The sequence below is a fragment of the Oncorhynchus kisutch genome, linkage group LG8 (assembly GCF_002021735.2).
Source record: "Oncorhynchus kisutch isolate 150728-3 linkage group LG8, Okis_V2, whole genome shotgun sequence".
Classification (NCBI taxonomy): domain Eukaryota; kingdom Metazoa; phylum Chordata; class Actinopteri; order Salmoniformes; family Salmonidae; genus Oncorhynchus; species Oncorhynchus kisutch.
The window spans coordinates 1,234,200-1,254,671 of NC_034181.2; the positions used below are offsets into that span (position 1 = coordinate 1,234,200).

General features: G+C 46.0%; 1 protein-coding gene across 3 annotated transcripts in view; it reads right to left on the reverse strand.

Moving 5' to 3' along the window:
• Positions 1-20,472, reverse strand: part of kank1a (KN motif and ankyrin repeat domains 1a) — a 136,334-nt gene that overhangs the window by 8,084 nt on the left and 107,778 nt on the right. The window contains exons 5-11 of one of the 3 annotated variants that reach the window (XM_031829522.1): positions 17,336-17,482; positions 15,005-15,104; positions 10,204-10,416; positions 8,417-8,504; positions 6,755-6,974; positions 6,456-6,598; positions 15-215 (exon numbers count right to left, since the gene is read on the reverse strand). In XM_031829522.1, coding sequence (XP_031685382.1) covers positions 15-215; positions 6,456-6,598; positions 6,755-6,974; positions 8,417-8,504; positions 10,204-10,416; positions 15,005-15,104; positions 17,336-17,482 — 1,112 coding nt within the window. Of the gene's footprint in view, positions 1-14; positions 216-1,901; positions 2,771-6,455; positions 6,599-6,754; positions 6,975-8,416; positions 8,505-10,203; positions 10,417-15,004; positions 15,105-17,335; positions 17,483-20,472 lie in introns of those variants that run through there. The other 2 variants (XM_031829524.1, XM_031829523.1) reach the window with 2 other exon arrangements.

Below are 20,472 nucleotides of genomic sequence, written 5' to 3' on the forward strand. Positions count from 1 at the left end.
AGACAGGCACTCACACTGTCGCTGAGAGTGGCGTCGCAGCCTGGCTGGGCCAGCAGTAGTTTGACTATCTCAGCGTGGCCATGTTCGCTGGCACACATCAGGGCTGTAGAACCCTCATCATCCTGGATATTGACCTCTGCCCCCTGGGCCAGCAGCGCCCGAACCATGTCCATCCTGCCATGACTGACCGCCAGCATCAGCCCTGTCTGGCCAGCCTGAGGGAGGGAGGGAGAGGGTTAGCATCATGTCCATCCTGCTAACATCAACCCTGTCTGGTCAGCCTGAGGGAGGGAGGGAGGGGGTTAGCATCATGTTCATCCTGCTAGCATCAGCCCTGTCTGGTCAGCCTGAGGGAGGGAGGGAGAGGGTTAGCATCATGTCCATCCTGTTAGCATCAGACCTGTCTGGTCAGCCTGAGGGAGGGAGGGAGAGGGTTAGCATCATGTTCATCCTGTTAGCATCAGCCCTGTCTGGTCAGCCTGAGGGAGGGAGGGAGGGAGAGGGTTAGCATCATGTCCATCCTGTTAGCATCAGCCCTGTCTGGTCAGCCTGAGGGAGGGAGGGAGGGAGAGGGTTAGCATCATGTCCATCCTGTTAGCATCAGCCCTGTCTGGCCAGCCTGAGGGAGGGAGGGAGTGGGTTAGCATCATGTCCATCCTGCTAACATCAGCCCTGTCTGGCCAGCCTGAGGGAGGGAGGGAGAGCATCATGTCCATCCTGCTGGCATCAGCCCTGTCTGGTCAGCCTGAGGGAGTGAGGGAAGGAGGGAGGGAGAGGGTTAGCATCATGTCCATCCTGCTAGCATCAGCCTTGTCTGGTCAGGGAGGGAGGGAGGGAGAGGGTTAGCATCATGTCCATCCTGCTAGCATCAGCCCTGTCTGGTCAGCCTGAGGGAGGGAGGGAGAGGGTTAGCATCATGTTCATCCTGTTAGCATCAGCCCTGTCTGGTCAGCCTGAGGGAGGGAGGGAGAGGGTTAGCATCATGTCCATCCTGTTAGCATCAGCCCTGTCTGGTCAGCCTGAGGGAGGGAGGGAGGGAGGGAGGGAGAGGGTTAGCATCATGTCCATCCTGTTAGCATCAGCCCTGTCTGGTCAGCCTGAGGGAGGGAGGGAGGGAGGGAGGGAGGGAGGGAGGGAGGGAGGGAGGGAGGGAGGGAGGGAGGGAGGGAGGGAGAGGGTTAGCATCATATCCATCCTGTTAGCATCAGCCCTGTCTGGCCAGCCTGAGGGAGGGAGGGAGTGGGTTAGCATCATGTCCATCCTGCTAACATCAGCCCTGTCTGGTCAGCCTGAGGGAGGGAGGGAAGGAGGGAGGGAGAGGGTTAGCATCATGTCCCTCCTGCTAGCATCAGTCCTGTCTGGTCAGCCTGAGGGAGGGAGGGAGGGAGGGAGGGAGGGAGGGAGGGAGGGAGGGAGGGAGGGAGGGAGGGAGGGAGGGAGGGAGGGAGGGAGGGAGGGAGGGAGGGAGGGGGTTAGCATCATGTCCCTCCTGCTAGCATCAGTCCTGTCTGGTCAGCCTGAGGGAGGGAGGGAGGGAGGGAGGGAGGGAGGGAGGGAGGGAGGGAGGGAGGGAGGGAGGGAGGGAGGGAGGGAGGGAGGGAGGGAGGGAGGGAGGGAGGGAGGGAGGGAGGGAGGGAGGGAGGGAGGGGGTTAGCATCATGTCCATCCTGTTAGCATCAGCCCTGTCTGGTCAGCCTGAGGGAGGGAGGGAAGGAGGGAGGGAGAGGGTTAGCATCATGTCCCTCCTGCTAGCATCAGCCCTGTCTGGTCAGCCTGAGGGAGGGAGGGAGAGGGTTAGCATCATGTTCATCCTGTTAGCATCAGCCCTGTCTGGTCAGCCTGAGGGAGGGAGGGAGGGAGAGGGTTAGCATCATGTCCATCCTGTTAGCATCAGCCCTGTCTGGTCAGCCTGAGGGAGGGAGGGAGGGAGGGAGAGGGTTAGCATCATGTCCATCCTGCTAGCATCAGCCCTGTCTGGTCAGCCTGAGGGAGTGAGGGAAGGAGGGAGGGAGATGGTTAGCATCATGTCCATCCTGCTAGCATCAGCCTTGTCTGGTCAGGGAGGGAGGGAGGGAGAGGGTTAGCATCATGTCCCTCCTGCTAGCATCAGCCCTGTCTGGTCAGCCTGAGGGAGGGAGGGAGAGGGTTAGCATCATGTTCATCCTGTTAGAATCAGCCCTGTCTGGTCAGCCTGAGGGAGGGAGGGAGGGAGGGAGGAGGGAGAGGGTTAGCATCATGTCCATCCTGTTAGCATCAGCCCTGTCTGGTCAGCCTGAGGGAGGGAGGGAGGGAGGGAGAGGGTTAGCATCATGTCCATCCTGTTAGCATCAGCCCTGTCTGGCCAGCCTGAGGGAGGGAGGGAGTGGGTTAGCATCATGTCCATCCTGCTAACATCAGCCCTGTCTGGTCAGCCTGAGGGAGGGAGGGAAGGGGGGAGGGAGAGCGTTAGCATCATGTCCCTCCTGCTAGCATCAGTCCTGTCTGGTCAGCCTGAGGGAGGGAGGGAGGGAGAGGGTTAGCATCATGTCCATCCTGTTAGCATCAGCCCTGTCTGGTCAGCCTGAGGGAGGGAGGGAGGGAGGGAGAGGGTTAGCATCATGTTCATCCTGTTAGCATCAGCCCTGTCTGGCCAGCCTGAGGGAGGGAGGGAGTGGGTTAGCATCATGTCCATCCTGCTAGCATCAGCCCTGTCTGGCCAGCCTGAGGGAGGGAGGGAGGGAGTGGGTTAGCATCATGTCCATCCTGCTAACATCAGCCCTGTCTGGCCAGCCTGAGGGAGGGAGGGAGAGCATCATGTCCATCCTGCTAGCATCAGCCCTGTCTGGTCAGCCTGAGGGAGGGAGGGAAGGAGGGAGGGAGAGGGTTAGCATCATGTCCCTCCTGCTAGCATCAGCCCTGTCTGGTCAGCCTGAGGGAGTGAGGGAAGGAGGGAGGGAGAGGGTTAGCATCATGTCCATCCTGCTAGCATCAGCCTTGTCTGGTCAGGGAGGGAGGGAGGGAGTGGGTTAGCATCATGTCCATCCTGTTAGAATCAGCCCTGTCTGGTCAGCCTGAGGGAGGGGAGGGAGGGAGAGGGTTAGCATCATGTCCATCCTGCTAGCATCAGCCTTGTCTGGTCAGGGAGGGAGGGGGTTACATCTTCACAAATTATTTTAGACAGGTCTAAAGGAACATGATATGAAGAAAATGCAGTCTATTTCAGAAGAACAGAACAGCATGGCTGTGGGCTACACTAGTTCATTTAGCAGACAAGATGTGCTTAGGAGTATGTGGAATTATTGTATAGTATTATTGTATAGTATTATTGTATAGTATTATTGTATAGTATTAATGTATAGTATTATTGTATAGTATTATTGTATAGTATTATTGTATAGTATTATTGTATAGTATTATTTTATAGTATTAATGTATAGTATTATTTATAGGACACAATTAAACAAAGCTGAATATAACAGAAAGGATATTTTCTCCAAGCGATTTGAGGGAGTGTGAACATGTGGCTATTCTGTATTGAGCTGTTAACAAAGAAACAGGTACTCCAATATGCTTCATTTAGAGTTTTTCATGTAACTTCAGTTGTTCTACAAACGTTGGGCTGTATGTTTTGATTTGTAATACATTGTAAGGCTGCATGATGAGACTCTAATGGTGATCTGATAAAAGTCACTTGGAAGGCATGAGCAGGCTGTACACACTACATCAGTCTCTCATTCACAATTTGACTTGATTATGCCTCACATTTCACTGTGGCTTCCCCTTTGTGGCCATAATGCCCCTTAAAATCCATGCCTTTGTTGTGCCCTTCTCCCTGATTGCTTCGAAACAGCTCTCCATCACATGATTGGGTCTTTCTCACAGGCTACAAGTGAAGACAGACACCCTTAGGAAAACAACTGCACTCGTTCTTATCCAATTCCGAGGTCCATATTGAAGATATTGGAAGAACTGTCCACATTTACTTTTCGTCAACCAACAAGAAGAGTAGGCCAAATGAACAGCAAAATCACAAGTTTATGTCAATCTACTATCCCCCATAGTACAACAGTTGACTTATTCTATTCTGTGTGAGAAATAAATATTCAAAACAGTCTGGGACAGTTGTGGGATGTGATAGATCCCTAATTAATACAACCACTAGGATCCCAAAAAACTTTTTTAGACAATGTGGCTGACACAACAGATCAGAACGTTTAAGCATAAAATGTTGATAAACTATTAGGATATTTTTTCAAATTCAAATCAAATTGTATTAGTCACATGCGCAGAATACTTACTTACGAGCCCCTAACCAACAACGCAGTTTAAAAAAATATGAATAAGAAATAAAAGTAACAAGTAATTAAAGAGCAGCAGTAAAATAACAATAGTGAGACTATATACAGGGGGGTACCGATACAGAGTCAATGTTTGGGGGCACCGGTTAGTTGAGGTAATATGTACATGTAGGTAAAGTAATTAAAGTGACTATGCGTAGATAATAACAGAGAGTATCAGCAGCGTAAAATAGGGGGGGGGGCAATGCAAATAGTCTGGGTAGCCATTTGATTAGATGCTCAGGAGTCTTATGGCTTGGTGGTAGAAGCTGTTTAGAAGCCTCTTGGATCTAGACTTGGTGCTCCAGTACCGCTTGCCGTGCGGCAGCAGAGAGAACAGTCTATGACTTGGGTGAATGGGGTCTTTGACAATTCTTAGGGCCTTCCTCTGACACCGCCTGGTATAGAGGTCCTGGATGGCAGGAAGCTCTGTAGTGCCTTGCGGTCGGAGGCAGTGCAGTTTCCGTACCAGGCACTGATGCAACCAGTCAAGATGCTCTCGATGGTGCAGCTGTAGAACCTTTTGAGGATATGAGGACAAATGCCAAATCTTTTCAGTGTCCTGAGGGGGAATAGGTTTTGTCGTGCCCTCTTCACGACTGTCTTGGTGTGTTTGGACCATGTTAGTTTGTTGTTGATGTGGAATGTGGAACTTGAAGCTCTCAACCGGCTCCACTACAGCCCCGTCGATGTGAATGGGGGCGTGCTCGGTCCTCCTTTTCCTGTTGAGGGAGAGGTTGTTTCCCTGGCACCACACGGTCAGGTCTCTGACCTCCTCCCTGTCTCATCGTTGTCGGGGATCAGGCCTACCACTGTTGTGTCATCAGCAAACTGAATGATGGTGTTGGAGTCGTGCCTGGCCATGCAGTCATGAGTGAACAGGGAGTACAGGAGGGGACTACGCACCCCTGAGGTGCCCCCCTGTTGAGGAGCAGCGTGGCGGATGTGATGTTACCTACCCTCACCACCAGGGGGCGGCCCGTGTTTAGTCCCAGAGTACTTAGCTTAGTGATGAGCTTTGTTGTTGTACGCTGAGCTGTAGTCAATGAATAGGTGTTCCTTTTGTACAGGTGGGAAAAGGCAGTGTGGAGTGCAATAGAGATCATCTGTGGATCTGTTTGGGCGATATGCAAATTGGAGTGGGTCTAGGGTTCCGGCGTGCCAAGTCTAGGATCAAAAGGCTTTTCAACTGTTTTTAGCCATAAGACTCAAGAACAGGTAATCAAATGGCTACCCAGACTTGCATTGTGTGCCCCCTCAAATAAACTTTGATTTGATTAGAGTTTTTTGGCCACTTTAGTTACGATACAAACCTTGTCAAAACATATTGGCCTATGGGCTGGGCTACATGAGGTGTGTGACTGATTCCAAAAGTCGCAAAAAAAAGGCTTTCTTATGCACTCATTCACAAGTGATAATATTGTCACCCATTGAACTATTCTTGATTTAAAACTTGTCATTACATATACTATATAATATATGTGTGAAATTTGTTTTGATGTGGAATAGACCATTATCATGCACCTGTATCGAAACAGGGGAAAAATACATGTCATCTATGCACTTAAATAGCGAATGGAGGATACTTTTCCTGTGGTTCATTTTCAATCCAGCCAGGTAGGCTATACTCCTGTTGTAAAGAGATGTATTGTGCTTTATATTAGGGAAGTTGAGAATTAAATATAGTAGGCCTAGCCAATAGAAAGCTGATGGGATCCTCCTCTTTTTAGTAGAGGCCATCACACTGTTTTCTCAGGTAATTGTATAGCCTATAGAAATGTTGCGTAACATCAGCTCATGGGCTCTCATGAAGTGTTTGATTAGATTTTTGATTAGATTTGCATTGATGTCAGAGTGATTAGAGGGACAATATAGTGCTGAATACCAGTCAGTTACCTAGTTTGGAAGGCTACTAAAGACCAGCAGCATCGTCAGAGCTTGGAGAAGCTTCATAACTCGTGACCGTCGGTGTGGCGGTAATACAGTCACCTCAACAGCCCTAGTCATACATGACCTGAACCCCTAACATATGGTCCCTCCCACATACCTGGCTGGCCCCTGACCCCATTCCTGGCTGGCCCCTGACCCCATACCTGGCTGGCCCCTGACCCCATACCTGGCTGGCCCCTGACCCCATACCTGGCTGGCCTTAGCGTTGACGTCTCCCTTGCTGAAGAGGTACTCTACGATGGCCATGTCTTTAGGAGCCTCCACAGCCGCCAGCACAGACAGCATGATGGGAGTATAGCCAGCCTTATTCTGCTGGTTCACGTTACACACATCTGGAATAAACAACAACAACGTTACAGTCTGGAAGTAAACAACAACATTAAAGTTGAAGTAAAAAACAACATTTTGTTTAAATGTTTATTTATTTAACACTAACCAGTGTTGTAACATTAGACAGACAGGAGGACAGAGAGACTATGTTTCCTCACTTGCGTTGAGCAGCGTCTTGACGATGTGGAAGTTGGAGTGTGACACGCTGTAGTGGAGCGCTGTGTTCCCGTTACCATCCGCCATGTTGACAATGTGACGCAGCATGGCCGGCGAGATGTCCCGGAACGCTGTCAAATAGTCCTCCACTATGCCGGGCACCACCGTCTTCTGACTGGACACCCAGAACCACTCGCTCTGAACTGTGTTCACACAGGCTCTCTAGAGGACGGCGACAGAGAGATCAGACACTGAACCACTAGAACAGTGCTGCTGTGATGTGAATAGGAGTTGCTTTACTGTGAGTCAAATCTCAAAAATAAATGTTAGTGATGGTTCATTTCTTCATTGTTCTTGTGAGCTACGGCAAACATAAAATCAGGACAATCGTCAGAGCAGACGGCATCCTCTGCCAGAAATCTACCGGACCGACAGCCCAGTAGAGAAAAGAGGAGAAAACCTGAGTAAAATGGACTTGCAGCGGAGTTAGTTCCTGACTCTACTGTGCTGAGAGAGACAAGTCCGCATAATTCTGCAAAAATATCCCCCGTGTACAACGTAAAACACCAAATAATGCATGCAGAGCAGAATTAGGGCGATACCCACTAATTATCAAAATCCAGAAAAGAGACGTTAAAATCTCTACAACCACTTAAAAGGAAGCGATTCCCAAACCTTCCATAACAAAGCCATCACCTACAGAGAGATGAACCTGGAGTCCCTTAAGCAAGCTGGTCCTGGGGCTCTGTGGGGTGTGTTTGTGTTTAGGAACAGAGCCCCAGGATCAGCTTGCTTAAGGGACTCTTCTCCAGGACAGCAACACTATAAGACCCAACCAAATCATGAGAAAACTAAAAGGTAATTACTTAATAATAATAATTACTGCTATTTTGCTCTAAACAGAGAGTACAAAGTGACAGAATACCTGACCACTGTGACTGACCCACAATTAAGGAAAGCTTTGACAATGTTCAGACTCAGTGAGCATAGCCTTGCTATTGAGAAAGGCCACCGTAGGCAGACATGGCTCTCAAGAGAAGACAGGCTATGTGCACACTGCCCACAAAATGAGGTGGAAACTGAGCTGCACTTCCTGACCTCCTGCCAAATATATGACCATATTAGAAACACATATTTTCCTCAGACTTCAAAGACCCAGAAAGAATTAAAAAACAAACCCATTTTTGATAAAGTCCCATATCTACAGGGTGAGATACCACAGTGTGCCATCACATCAGCCAGATGTGTGACCTGTTGCCACAGGAAAAGGTCAACCAGTGAAGAACAAACACCATTCTACATGTATTTCTTTTCCTTTCTTTTCCCTTTTGTACTTTAACTATTTGCAAATATGCCATTTGTAATATTTACTGTTAATTTGTCTTGTTCATTTCACTTTTGTTAATTATCCACTTCACTTGCTTAGGCAATGTAAACATATGTTTCCCATGCCAATAAAGCCCCTTGAATTGAGAGAGAGAGAGATGGATAATGAGAGAGACGGAGTGAGGGAGAGAGAGGTAAAAGAGGTACAATTGAGAGAGAGAGAGCAGGAGAGAGATGGATAATGAGAGAGATGGAGAGAGGTAGAGAGAGACAGAGAGAGAGAGAGAGAAATTAGGTAGAATTGTTCAGAAGCAGAGTTAATAACAACTGTTGCTCACCACATCTTTACTGGTTAAGGCCTTGCCATCATTCAGGTGGTTCTTCAACACGTTACAGGCAGCCAACATCTTCTCACTCAACTCAAACCTGGAGAGACAGAGAGACAGGACATAATTTAATTCAGACAAATGGACAATTTCTTTATTTTCCAAATCTAGGGGTGAAAGTAGATGTGGTTTCTTACTGGTATGGGACGTACTATATTATTGATCACCCTAGTCACAGAATTACATATAGAACCCCTATTAATGTAGTATGATCTCAGTGGGTCTAATCACAGAATTACATATAGAACCCCTATTAATGTAGTATGATCTCAGTGGGTCTAATCACAGAATTACATATATACCCCTATTAATGTAGTATGATCTCAGTGGGTCTAATCACAGAATTACATATAGAACCCCTATTAATGTAGTATGATCTCAGTGGGTCTAATCACAGAATTACATATAGAACCCCTATTAATGTAGTATGATCTCAGTGGGTCTAATCACAGAATTACATATAGAACCCCTATTAATGTAGTATGATCTCAGTGGGTCTAATCACAGAATTACATATAGAACCCCTATTAATGTAGTATGATCTCAGTGGGTCTAATCACAGAATTACATATAGAACCCCTATTAATGTAGTACGATCTCAGTGGGTCTAATCATAGAATTACGTTTAGGGACCGGTCGAAATGAATGCAACTGTTACCCGGAGGAAAATGGGAGAGGGTTTTGCTTTTTTTATTTAGTCCAGGGAGGGTCATGTAATTAGTAATTTATTAAACGTCAGAAGTTTGGAATTTACATATTGAATTCGACTATGTGTAACTTTGGTGTACAACCCCTCTCTCTTATTCTCCTCGCTGAGCCTGGGTGGGTACCTTTTCATTGGCTGTTCGATCAGTCCCTTTTTGTGCTATCCAGAACGTGGGCGTGTAGAGTATCTAGTGACTCAAATAGCGCTTGCAGTGATAATGTAGGGAGCTAATGCGCAACACCAACAAAGACAGTGGTAGAAATGCCGCAATTGAAAACAGCAACTTGGAACTCTGAAATATCCCGACTTCAGACTTCAGTGCGTTCAAGAAAACTGGGAACTCTGGAAAAAAACGAGCTCCGACTGGGAAGAAAGAAACTAGCTCCGACTGGGAAAATAGTTTTGAACGGGCATCCAACTTGGAATTCAAAGTCGGAATCCTTCTAAACCTAAAGACCACTCGAGTTCCCAGGTTTTCTTAAAAGCATAAAAAAAAACTCTGATCACAGCAACAAGCATGGCTTCTCACAATTAAATAAGTACCACAGCTTGTGAAAATAGTTACCTTCACAATAATTTAAGGGTTTCTTTGCAGTCTCTGTCTACTGAAAAGAGTCTAGAAAAGTTCAATAGAAGTTTGGAGACGAAAGAAGATGTTTCCTCAAATGAGGAAAAAAGCGAATGGATGAAATCGAGTGTTGGAGGAGTTGCTACCGAATGGGGAAGACAACATGTGGATGGCTGGACTATCGGTTTAGCTACGAGTTGTTCTCCTACATGTTTAATATGTGTTTCTTTTCATTTCCTTTGACCCGATTCAGGAAACTAGGAGTATGTCGCAAGTCACAACTTCACAGGACAGCTGTTTGAACATAAAATATTTGTATCATTTGCAAATGTTCATGGAGCTGACATGCGATAATGGTGTAATTTATTTTTCTTGGCATTTCATTTAAATGATTGTGATAAGTTTTGTTTTACCGGTACGGCGTACCCCCACTATTAATTTCTCCCCTGAATTCACTCAACCCACCTCTCTCTCATCTCTAGCTTGTCTCCTCCTCCCTCCTCTTCACTCGTTCCCACTTCCACTGCTCCCTCGTTCTGGAATTCCTCTGTGTTCCTCTCTTCAGCTTCCTCTCCTCCTCCGAACACATTCCCCTCCACCTCCTCTTCTTCCTCCTCCTCCTCTTCTGTATCAGAGGAGCTGCTGTCCTCTGATTCATCACTCGACGTTGTCTCGTACCTGCATCAGAACGCCAACAGGGGAAGACAAAGTCAACACTATCTCACAGAACTACTGCATGTCAGTCAGGTTTCAGAAAAAACACAACCAGCCAGCAGCATAATACTACATCCTACTTGTTCCTGCATTTGGGCTGTTGATTGATTTGGGCTGCCTGTAGATACCGTTGATTGATTTGGGCTGCCTGTAGATACCGTTGATTGATTTGGGCTGCCTGTAGATGCCGTTGATTGATTTGGGCTGCCTGTAGATGCCGTTGATTGATTTGGGCTGCCTGTAGATGCCGTTGATTGATTTGGGCTGCCTGTAGATACCGTTGATTGATTTGGCGCCATACCGTTGATTGATTTGGGCTGCCTGTAGATACCGTTGATTGATTTGGGCTGCCTGTAGATACCGTTGATTGATTTGGGCTGCCTGTAGATACCGTTGATTGATTTGGGCTGCCTGTAGATACCGTTGATTGATTTGGGCTGCCTGTAGATACCGTTGATTGATTTGGGCTGCCTGTAGATACCGTTGATTGATTTGGGCTGCCTGTAGATACCGTTGATTGATTTGGGCTGCCTGTAGATACCGTTGATTGATTTGGGCTGCCTGTAGATACCGTTGATTGATTTGGGCTGCCTGTAGATACCGTTGATTGATTTGGGCTGCCTATAGATACCGTTGATTGAATTGGGCTGCCTGTAGATACCGTTGATTGAATTGGGCTGCCTGTTGATACTGTTGATTGACTGAGTTGGGCTGCCTGTTGATACTGTTGATTGACTGATTGATTTGGGCTGCCTGTAGATACTGTTGATTGACTGACTGATTTGAAAACACATACAGTATATACTCAGTAGATTTGTTGAAATGTGACTAATAATAGTAATAATACTACTACCACTAATAATAATAATGTGAACAATAATATAAGCTGGGATTGCAAAAGTTGCCAATTTATTTCCATTGTGGTCTCTGTTTATTATTTTTGTTTAATGGCTACTGATACGAACGCACTACAAAGATACACATTCAAAATGGCTACTGATACGAACGCACTACAGAGATACACATTCAAAATGGCTACTGATACGAACGCACTACAAAGATACACATTCAAAATGGCTACTGATACGAACGCACTACAAAGATACACATTCAAAATGGCTACTGATACGAACGCACTACAAAGATACACATTCAAAATGGCTACTGATACGAACGCACTACAGAGATACACATTCAAAATGGCTACTGATACGAACGCACTACAGAGATACACATTCAAAATGGCTACTGATACGAACGCACTACAAAGATACACATTCAAAATGGCTACTGATACGAACGCACTACAGAGATACACATTCAAAATGGCTACTGATACGAACGCACTACAAAGATACACATTCAAAATGGCTACTGATACGAACGCACTACAGAGATACACATTCAAAATGGCTACTGATACGAACGCACTACAGAGATACACATTCAAAATGGCTACTGATACGAACGCACTACAGAGATACACATTCAAAATGGCTACTGATACGAACGCACTACAGAGATACACATTCAAAATGGCTACTGATACGAACGCACTACAGAGATACACATTCAAAATGGCTACTGATACGAACGCACTACAGAGATACACATTCAAAATGGCTACTGATACGAACGCACTACAGAGATACACATTCAAAATGGCTACTGATACGAACGCACTACAGAGATACACATTCAAAATGGCTACTGATACGAACGCACTACAGAGATACACATTCAAAATGGCTACTGATACGAACGCACTACAGAGATACACATTCAAAATGGCTACTGATACGAACGCACTACAGAGATACACATTCAAAATGGCTACTGATACGAACGCACTACAAAGATACACATTCAAAATGGCTACTGATACGAACGCACTACAAAGATACACATTCAAAATGGCTACTGATACGAACGCACTACAGAGATACACATTAAAAATGGCTACTGATACGAACGCACTACAGAGATACACATAAAAAATGGCTACTGATACGAACTCCCTACAGAGATACACATTCATTCCAGGTTCTCCTTTACCCAAATCCAGATAGCAGATGTTCTGAAAGAGCTGCAAAACCTGGACCCGTACAAATCAGCTGGGCTTGACAATCTGGACCCTCTATTTCTGAAACTATCTGCCACCATTGTCGCAACCCCTATTACCAGCCTGTTCAACCTCTCTTTCATCTCGTCTGAGATCCCCAAGGATTGGAAAGCTGCCGCAGTCATCCCCCTCTTCAAAGGGGGAGACACCCTGGACCCAAACTGTTACAGACCTATATCCATCCTGCCCTGCCTATCTAAGGTCTTCGAAAGCCAAGTCAACAAACAGGTCACTGACCATCTCGAATCCCACCGTACCTTCTCCGCTGTGCAATCTGGTTTCCGAGCCGGTCATGGGTGCACCTCAGCCACACTCAAGGTACTAAACGACATCATAACCGCTATCGATAAAAGACAGTACTGTGCAGCCGTCTTCATCGACCTTGCCAAGGCTTTCGACTCTGTCAATCACCATATTCTTATCGGCAGACTCAGTAGCCTCGGTATTTCTGATGACTGCCTTGCCTGGTTCACCAATTACTTTGCAGACAGAGTTCAGTGTGTCAAATCGGAGGGCATGCTGTCCGGTCCTCTGGCAGTCTCTATGGGGGTGCCACAGGGTTCAATTCTCGGGCCGACTCTTTTCTCTGTGTATATCAATGATGTTGCTCTTGCTGCGGGCGATTCCCTGATCCACCTCTACGCAGACGACACCATTCTATATACTTTCGGCCCGTCTTTGGACACTGTGCTATCTAACCTCCAAACAAGCTTCAATGCCATACAACACTCCTTCCGTGGCCTCCAACTGCTCTTAAACGCTAGTAAAACCAAATGCATGCTTTTCAACCGGTCGCTGCCTGCACCTGCATGCCCGACTAGCATCACCACCCTGGATGGTTCCGACCTAGAATATGTGGACGTCTATAAGTACCTAGGTGTCTGGCTAGACTGCAAACTCTCCTTCCAGACTCATATCAAACATCTCCAATCGAAAATCAAATCAAGAGTCGGCTTTCTATTCCGCAACAAAGCCTCCTTCACTCAAGCCGCCAAGCTTACTCTAGTAAAACTGACTATCCTACCGATCCTCGACTTCGGCGATGTCATCTACAAAATGGCTTCCAACACTCTACTCAGCAAACTGGATGCAGTCTATCACAGTGCCATCCGTTTTGTCACTAAAGCACCTTATACCACCCACCACTGCGACTTGTATGCTCTAGTCGGCTGGCCCTCGCTACATATTCGTCGCCAGACCCACTGGCTCCAGGTCATCTACAAGTCTATGCTAGGTAAAGCTCCGCCTTATCTCAGCTCACTGGTCACGATGGCAACACCCATCCGTAGCACGCGCTCCAGCAGGTGTATCTCACTGATCATCCCTAAAGCCAACACCTCATTTGGCCGCCTTTCGTTCCAGTACTCTGCTGCCTGTGACTGGAACGAATTGCAAAAATCGCTGAAGTTGGAGACTTTTATCTCCCTCACCAACTTCAAACATCAGCTATCTGAGCAGCTAACCGATCGCTGCAGCTGTACATAGTCTATTGGTAAATAGCCCACCCTTTTCACCTACCTCATCCCCATACTGTTTTTATTTATTTACTTTTCTGCTCTTCTGCACACCAATATCTCTACCTGTACATGACCATCTGATCTTTTATCACTCCAGTGTTAATCTGCAAAATTGTAATTATTTGCCTACCTCCTCATGCCTTTTGCACACATTGGATATAGACCCCCCCTTTGTTTTCTACTGTGTTATTGACTTGTTAATTGTTTACTCCATGTGTAACTCTTTGTTGTATGCTCACACTGCTATGCTTTATCTTGGCCAGGTCGCAGTTGCAAATGAGAACTTGTTCTCAACTAGCCTACCTGGTTAAATAAAGGTGAAATAAAAAATTTAAAAAATGGCTACTGATACAAACGCACTACAGAGATACACATTCAAAATGGCTACTGATACGAACGCACTACAGAGATACACATTCAAAATGGCTACTGATACGAACGCACTACAGAGATACACATTCAAAATGGCTATTGATACAAACTCCCTACAGAGATACACATTCAAAATGGCTATTGATACAAACTCCCTACAGAGATACACATTCAAATGCCTACTGATACAAACTCCCTACAGAGATACACATTCAAAATGGCTACTGATACAAACTCCCTACAGAGATACACATTCAAATGCCTACTGATACAAACTCCCTACAGAGATACACATTCAAATGCCTACTGATACAAACTCCCTACAGAGATACACATTCAAAATGGTTCTACTATTTTCTGTTTGCATTGAACAGTTCAAATCACAGTCTCTAGACCAGTGGTATTCAAACTTTCTCAGCAGGGCCCCCATTTTATTCTACAGAATTTCTGGCAACCCCACTGCAATTACCTGAGTCGTAACCCCGACTGTGAATACCACTGCTCTAGGACCTGTTGTAATAACTACATCCTGCAGACTCACCCTCCATTGACTCCTACAAACTGTAGGTTCTTTTTGGTTCCCAAAGAACCCTGGCGGCCATCTTTCTTCTTCATGATGGACTTCAGAGCGCTCTTACGACCTGGGAGGGATGAATGAAAGGGAGGAGACAACACTTATTAATGAACATATACATCTGGAGGACATGAATGTACGGTATGTCACCTATATTCTTCATGACCCATCGAACAAAAGGACCCATGTCAGATCGAATCAAATGTTATTAGTCACATGCGCCGAATACAACAGGTGTAGTAGACCTTACAGTCTACTGAATACAACAGGTGTAGTAGACCTCACAGTCTACTGAATACAACAGGTGTAGTAGACCTTACAGTCTACTGAATACAACAGGTGTAGTAGACCTCACAGTCTACTGAATACAACAGGTGCAGTAGACCTCACAGTCTACTGAATACAACAGGTGTAGTAGACCTCACAGTCTACTGAATACAACAGGTGCAGTAGACCTCACAGTCTACTGAATACAACAGGTGTAGTAGACCTTACAGTCTACTGAATACAACAGGTGTAGTAGACCTTACCGTCTACTGAATACAACAGGTGCAGTAGACCTTACAGTGAAATGCTGAATACAACAGGTGTAGTAGACCTCACAGTCTACTGAATACAACAGGTGCAGTAGACCTCACAGTCTACTGAATACAACAGGTGTAGTAGACCTCACAGTCTACTGAATACAACAGGTGTAGTAGACCTCACAGTCTACTGAATACAACAGGTGCAGTAGACCTTACAGTCTACTGAATACAACAGGTGTAGTAGACCTCACAGTGAAATGCTGAATACAACAGGTGCAGTAGACCTTACAGTGAAATGATGAATACAACAGGTGCAGTAGACCTTACAGTGAAATGCTGAATACAACAGGTGTAGTAGACCTCACAGTGAAATGCTGAATACAACAGGTGCAGTAGACCTCACAGTGAAATGCTGAATACAACAGGTGTAGTAGACCTCACAGTGAAATGCTGAATACAACAGGTGTAGTAGACCTCACAGTGAAATGCTGAATACAACAGGTGTAGTAGACCTTACAGTGAAATGCTGAATACAACAGGTGTAGTAGACCTCACAGTGAAATGCTGAATACAACAGGTGTAGTAGACCTCACAGTGAAATGCTGAATACAACAGGTGTAGTAGACCTCACAGTGAAATGCTGAATACAACAGGTGTAGTAGACCTCACAGTGAAATGCTGAATACAACAGGTGTAGTAGACCTTACAGTGAAATGCTGAATATATGTCTGTGTAGCAGGGTAACAAGTCCTACAGCTAGCCCCTGTGTCTGTGTAGCAGGGTAACAAGTCCTACAGCTAACCCTGTGTCTGTGTAGCAGGGTAACAAGTCCTCCAGCTAGCACCTGTGTCTGTGGAGCAGGGTAACAAGTCCTACAGCTAGCCCCTGTGTCTGTGTAGCAGGGTAACAAGGCCTCTAGCTAACCCTGTGTCTGTGTAGCAGGGCAACAAGTCCTACAGCTCCAGCTATCTCAAACATTATAAATGGCTGTTGGTGTTTTCCAACAGTAGTAGGGAACAGTATAGTTCTGTGCCTGAGAAGCGTTGAGAGATTGAGAGGCCAGTCCAGCCATAGCACGGTATCGTGCAGGAGTCATGTATTGTGTGTGTGTGTGTTAGAGTGTGTTGCCAGATTGGAAGTAGTTCCAATGGTTGTCATATTGGTAGTAGTTATGTGTGTTGCCAGATTAGTGGTAGTTATGTGTGTTGCCAGATTGGTAGTAGTTCTGTGTGTTGCCAGATTGGTAGTAGGTCTGTGTGTTGCCAGATTGGTAGTAGTTCTGTGTGTTGCCAGATTGGTAGTAGTTCTGTGTGTTGCCAGATTGGTAGTAGTTCTGTGTGTTGCCAGATTGGTAGTAGTTCTGTGTGTTGCCAGAATAGTAGTAGTTCTGTGTGTTGCCAGATTAGTGGTAGTTCTGTGTGTTGCCAGATTGGTAGTAGTTCTGTGTGTTGCCAGATTGGTAGTAGTTCTGTGTGTTGCCAGATTGGTAGTAGTTCTGTGTGTTGCCAGATTGGTAGTAGTTCTGTGTGTTGCCAGATTGGTAGTAGTTCTGTGTGTTGCCAGATTGGTAGTAGTTCTGTGTGTTGCCAGAATAGTAGTAGTTCTGTGTGTTGCCAGATTAGTGGTAGTTCTGTGTGTTGCCAGATTGGTAGTAGTTTTGTGTGTTGCCAGATTGGTAGTAGTTCTGTGTGTTGCCAGATTGGTAGTAGTTCTGTGTGTTGCCAGATTGGTAGTAGTTCTGTGTGTTGCCAGATTGGTAGTAGGACCGTACCGTTCAAGGCGCTGGACATCTGCTGGTCCATGCGGTGCTTCAGCGTGGCCGGGCTGGGCGGGGACCTGGGGTCATGTGACACTACCTCCGTCTGGCTAACCTCTGAACTCTGCATGACTTCACTGGACACCTGCAGCTGACCCCGATCTGGACCAATCACAGAAGAGGGGAGGAGTCAGATGCAGAAGTGGACACAGGAAGAGGACAGATATAGACAGAAGGGGACACAGGAAGAGGCAGATATAGACAGAAGGGGACAGATATAGACAGAAGGGGACACAGGAAGAGGACAGATATAGACAGAGGGGGACACAGAAAGAGGACAGATATAGACAGAGGGGGACACACGAAAAGTACAATAGCCGAGGACGACACTCAAATACTAAAGCAGGAGTCTGTTTTTAAAAGTGTTCAGAGGAGGCAGTTAAAGAGTACAACAGGAGTCTGTCTTCAAGGAGTAGAACACCTGACTAGTTCTCTGATCTGCGTCCAGAGACCGTCTGTCTGGTTCCATGAGGCTACTGAACTGGAAGCAGTTAGAGACTTGGCTTCAGCATCATCTGATCAACTACCACTGCAATGTCCTGCTTCTAGAATTCACCAACACTATTTGAATACTCAGCTGAGTCCATATAAGCAGCGAGGTGAACAAGCATTAGGGAGAAGTGGGCTGATTATGTGCAACAGCAGACATGCATGTACACTTCTACCACACACCCAAGTGGTACCAAGTAGCTGCTAGAAATGAGTGCCCAGCACATGGCTACCAGGCTACCATTCCAGAGTTACATAACAGAGAAGGGGTATGAATCAGTTGTAGCTTAAGACAGAAACAACAAGTGTCCGTTGAGTCCTATGCTGGTTCTGCCTGTTCATCTAAGGGCTCTGAAACCCTAAAGATACTGACTGCTGAAAGGTGCTTAACACCTCAGCAGTTCACTTTATGTTCGTTCATATATACAGATACCTCACTGATCCAATAGTGTCAAAATACCCCAGAACACAAGGTGGCAGTAGCTTGTTTGGCTTGTACAAAAGTATGTGGACACCCCTTCAAATTAGTGGATTATAATTTCAGCCACACCTGTTGCTGACAGGCCTATAAAATCTAGCACACAGCAATGCAATATCCATAGACAAACATTGGCAGTAGAATGGCCGCCTTACTGAATAGCTCAGTGACTTTCAACATGGCACCATCTCAGGATGCCACCTTTCCAACAAGTCAGTTTGTCAAATTTCTGCCCTGCTAGAGCTGCCCCGGTCAACTGTAAGTGTTGTCATTGTGAAGTGGAAACGTCTAGGAGCAACAACAGCTCAGCCGCGAAGTGGTAGGCCACACAAACTCACAGAATAGTGCTGCCGAGTTCCAAACTGCCTGCAGAAACAACGTCAGCACAATAACTGTTTGTCAGGACCTTCATGAATGGGTTTCCATGGCCTAGCAGCTACACACAAACCGAAGATCACCATGCGCAATGCCAAGCGCCGGCTGGAGTGGTGTATTGGACTCTGGAGTAGTGGAAATGCCAATGGCCAAGGCTTTCAGTCGCATTCTTATCAGCAGACTTAATAGCCTTGGTTTCTCAAACGACTGCCTCGCCTGGTTCACCAACTACTTCTCAGACAGAGTTCAGTGTTTATTTTTTTATTTATTTCACCTTTATTTAACCAGGTAGGCCAGTTGAGAACACCTTTATTTAACCAGGTAGGCTAGTTGAGAACACCTTTATTTAACCAGGTAGGCTAGTTGAGAACACCTTTATTTAACCAGGTAGGCCAGTTGAGAACACCTTTATTTAACCAGGTAGGCTAGTTGAGAACACCTTTATTTAACCAGGTAGGCTAGTTGAGAACACCTTTATTTAACCAGGTAGGCTAGTTGAGAACAAGTTCTCATTTACAACTGCGATCTGGCCAAGATAAAGCAAAATAGTGTGACACAAACAACAACAGTTACACATGGAGTAAACAATAAACAAGCCAATAACACAAACAAATCAATGACACAGTAGAAAAATAAAGCCTATATACATTGTGTGCAAAAGGCATGAGGAGGTAGGCAATAAATAGGCCATAGTAGGGAATAATTACAATTTAACAGATTAACACTGGAGTGATAAATGAGCAGATGATGTGCAAGTAGAGATACTGGTGTGCAAAAAAGCAGAAAAGTCAACAAAATAAAAACTGTATGGGGATGAGGTAGGTAGATAGATTGGGTGGGCTATTTACAGCTGGACTATGTATATGCTGCAGCGATCGGGTAGCTGCTCAGATAGCTGATGTTTGAAGTTGGTGAGGGAAATAAAAGTCTCCAACTTCAGCGATTTTTGCAATTCGTTCCAGTAACAGGCAGCAGAGAACTGGAAGGAAAGGCGGCCAAATTAGGTGTTGGCTTCGTGCTACGTGCGGGTGTTGCCATCGTGACCAGTGAACTGAGATAAGGCGGAGCTTTGTAGATGACCTGGAGCCAGTGGGTCTGGTGACGAATATGTAGCGAGGGCCAGCCGACTAGAGCATACAGGTTGCAGTGGTGGGTGGTATAAGGTGATTTGGTAACAAAATGGATGGCACTGTGATGAACTGCATCCAGTTTGCTGAGTAGAGTATTGGAAGCCATTTTGTAGATGACATCGCCGAAGTCGAGGATCGGTAGGATAGTCAGTTTTACAAGGGTAAGTTTGGCGGCGTGAGTGAAGGAGGCTTGTTGCGAAATAGAAAGCCGATTCTAGATTTGATTTTGGATTGGAGATGTTTAATATGAGTCTGGAAGGAAAGTTACAGTCTAGCCAGACACCTAGGTATTAATAGTTGACCACATATTCTAGGTCGGAACCGTCCAGGGTGGTGATGCTAGTCGGGCGGGAGGGTGCCGGCAGCAATCGTTGAAGCTCGTTTGGAGGTTAGTTAGCACAGTGTAAAAAAGAAGGGCCAGATATATACAGAATGGTGTCGTCTGCGTAGAGGTGGATCAGAGAATCACCAGCAGCAAGAGCAACATCATTGATATATACAGAGAAAAGAGTCGGCCCGAGAATTGAACCCTGTGGCACCCCCACAGAGACTGCCAGAGGACCAGACAGCATGCCCTCCGATTTTACACACTTTTTAAATACATTCTTTTTTTTTTATCT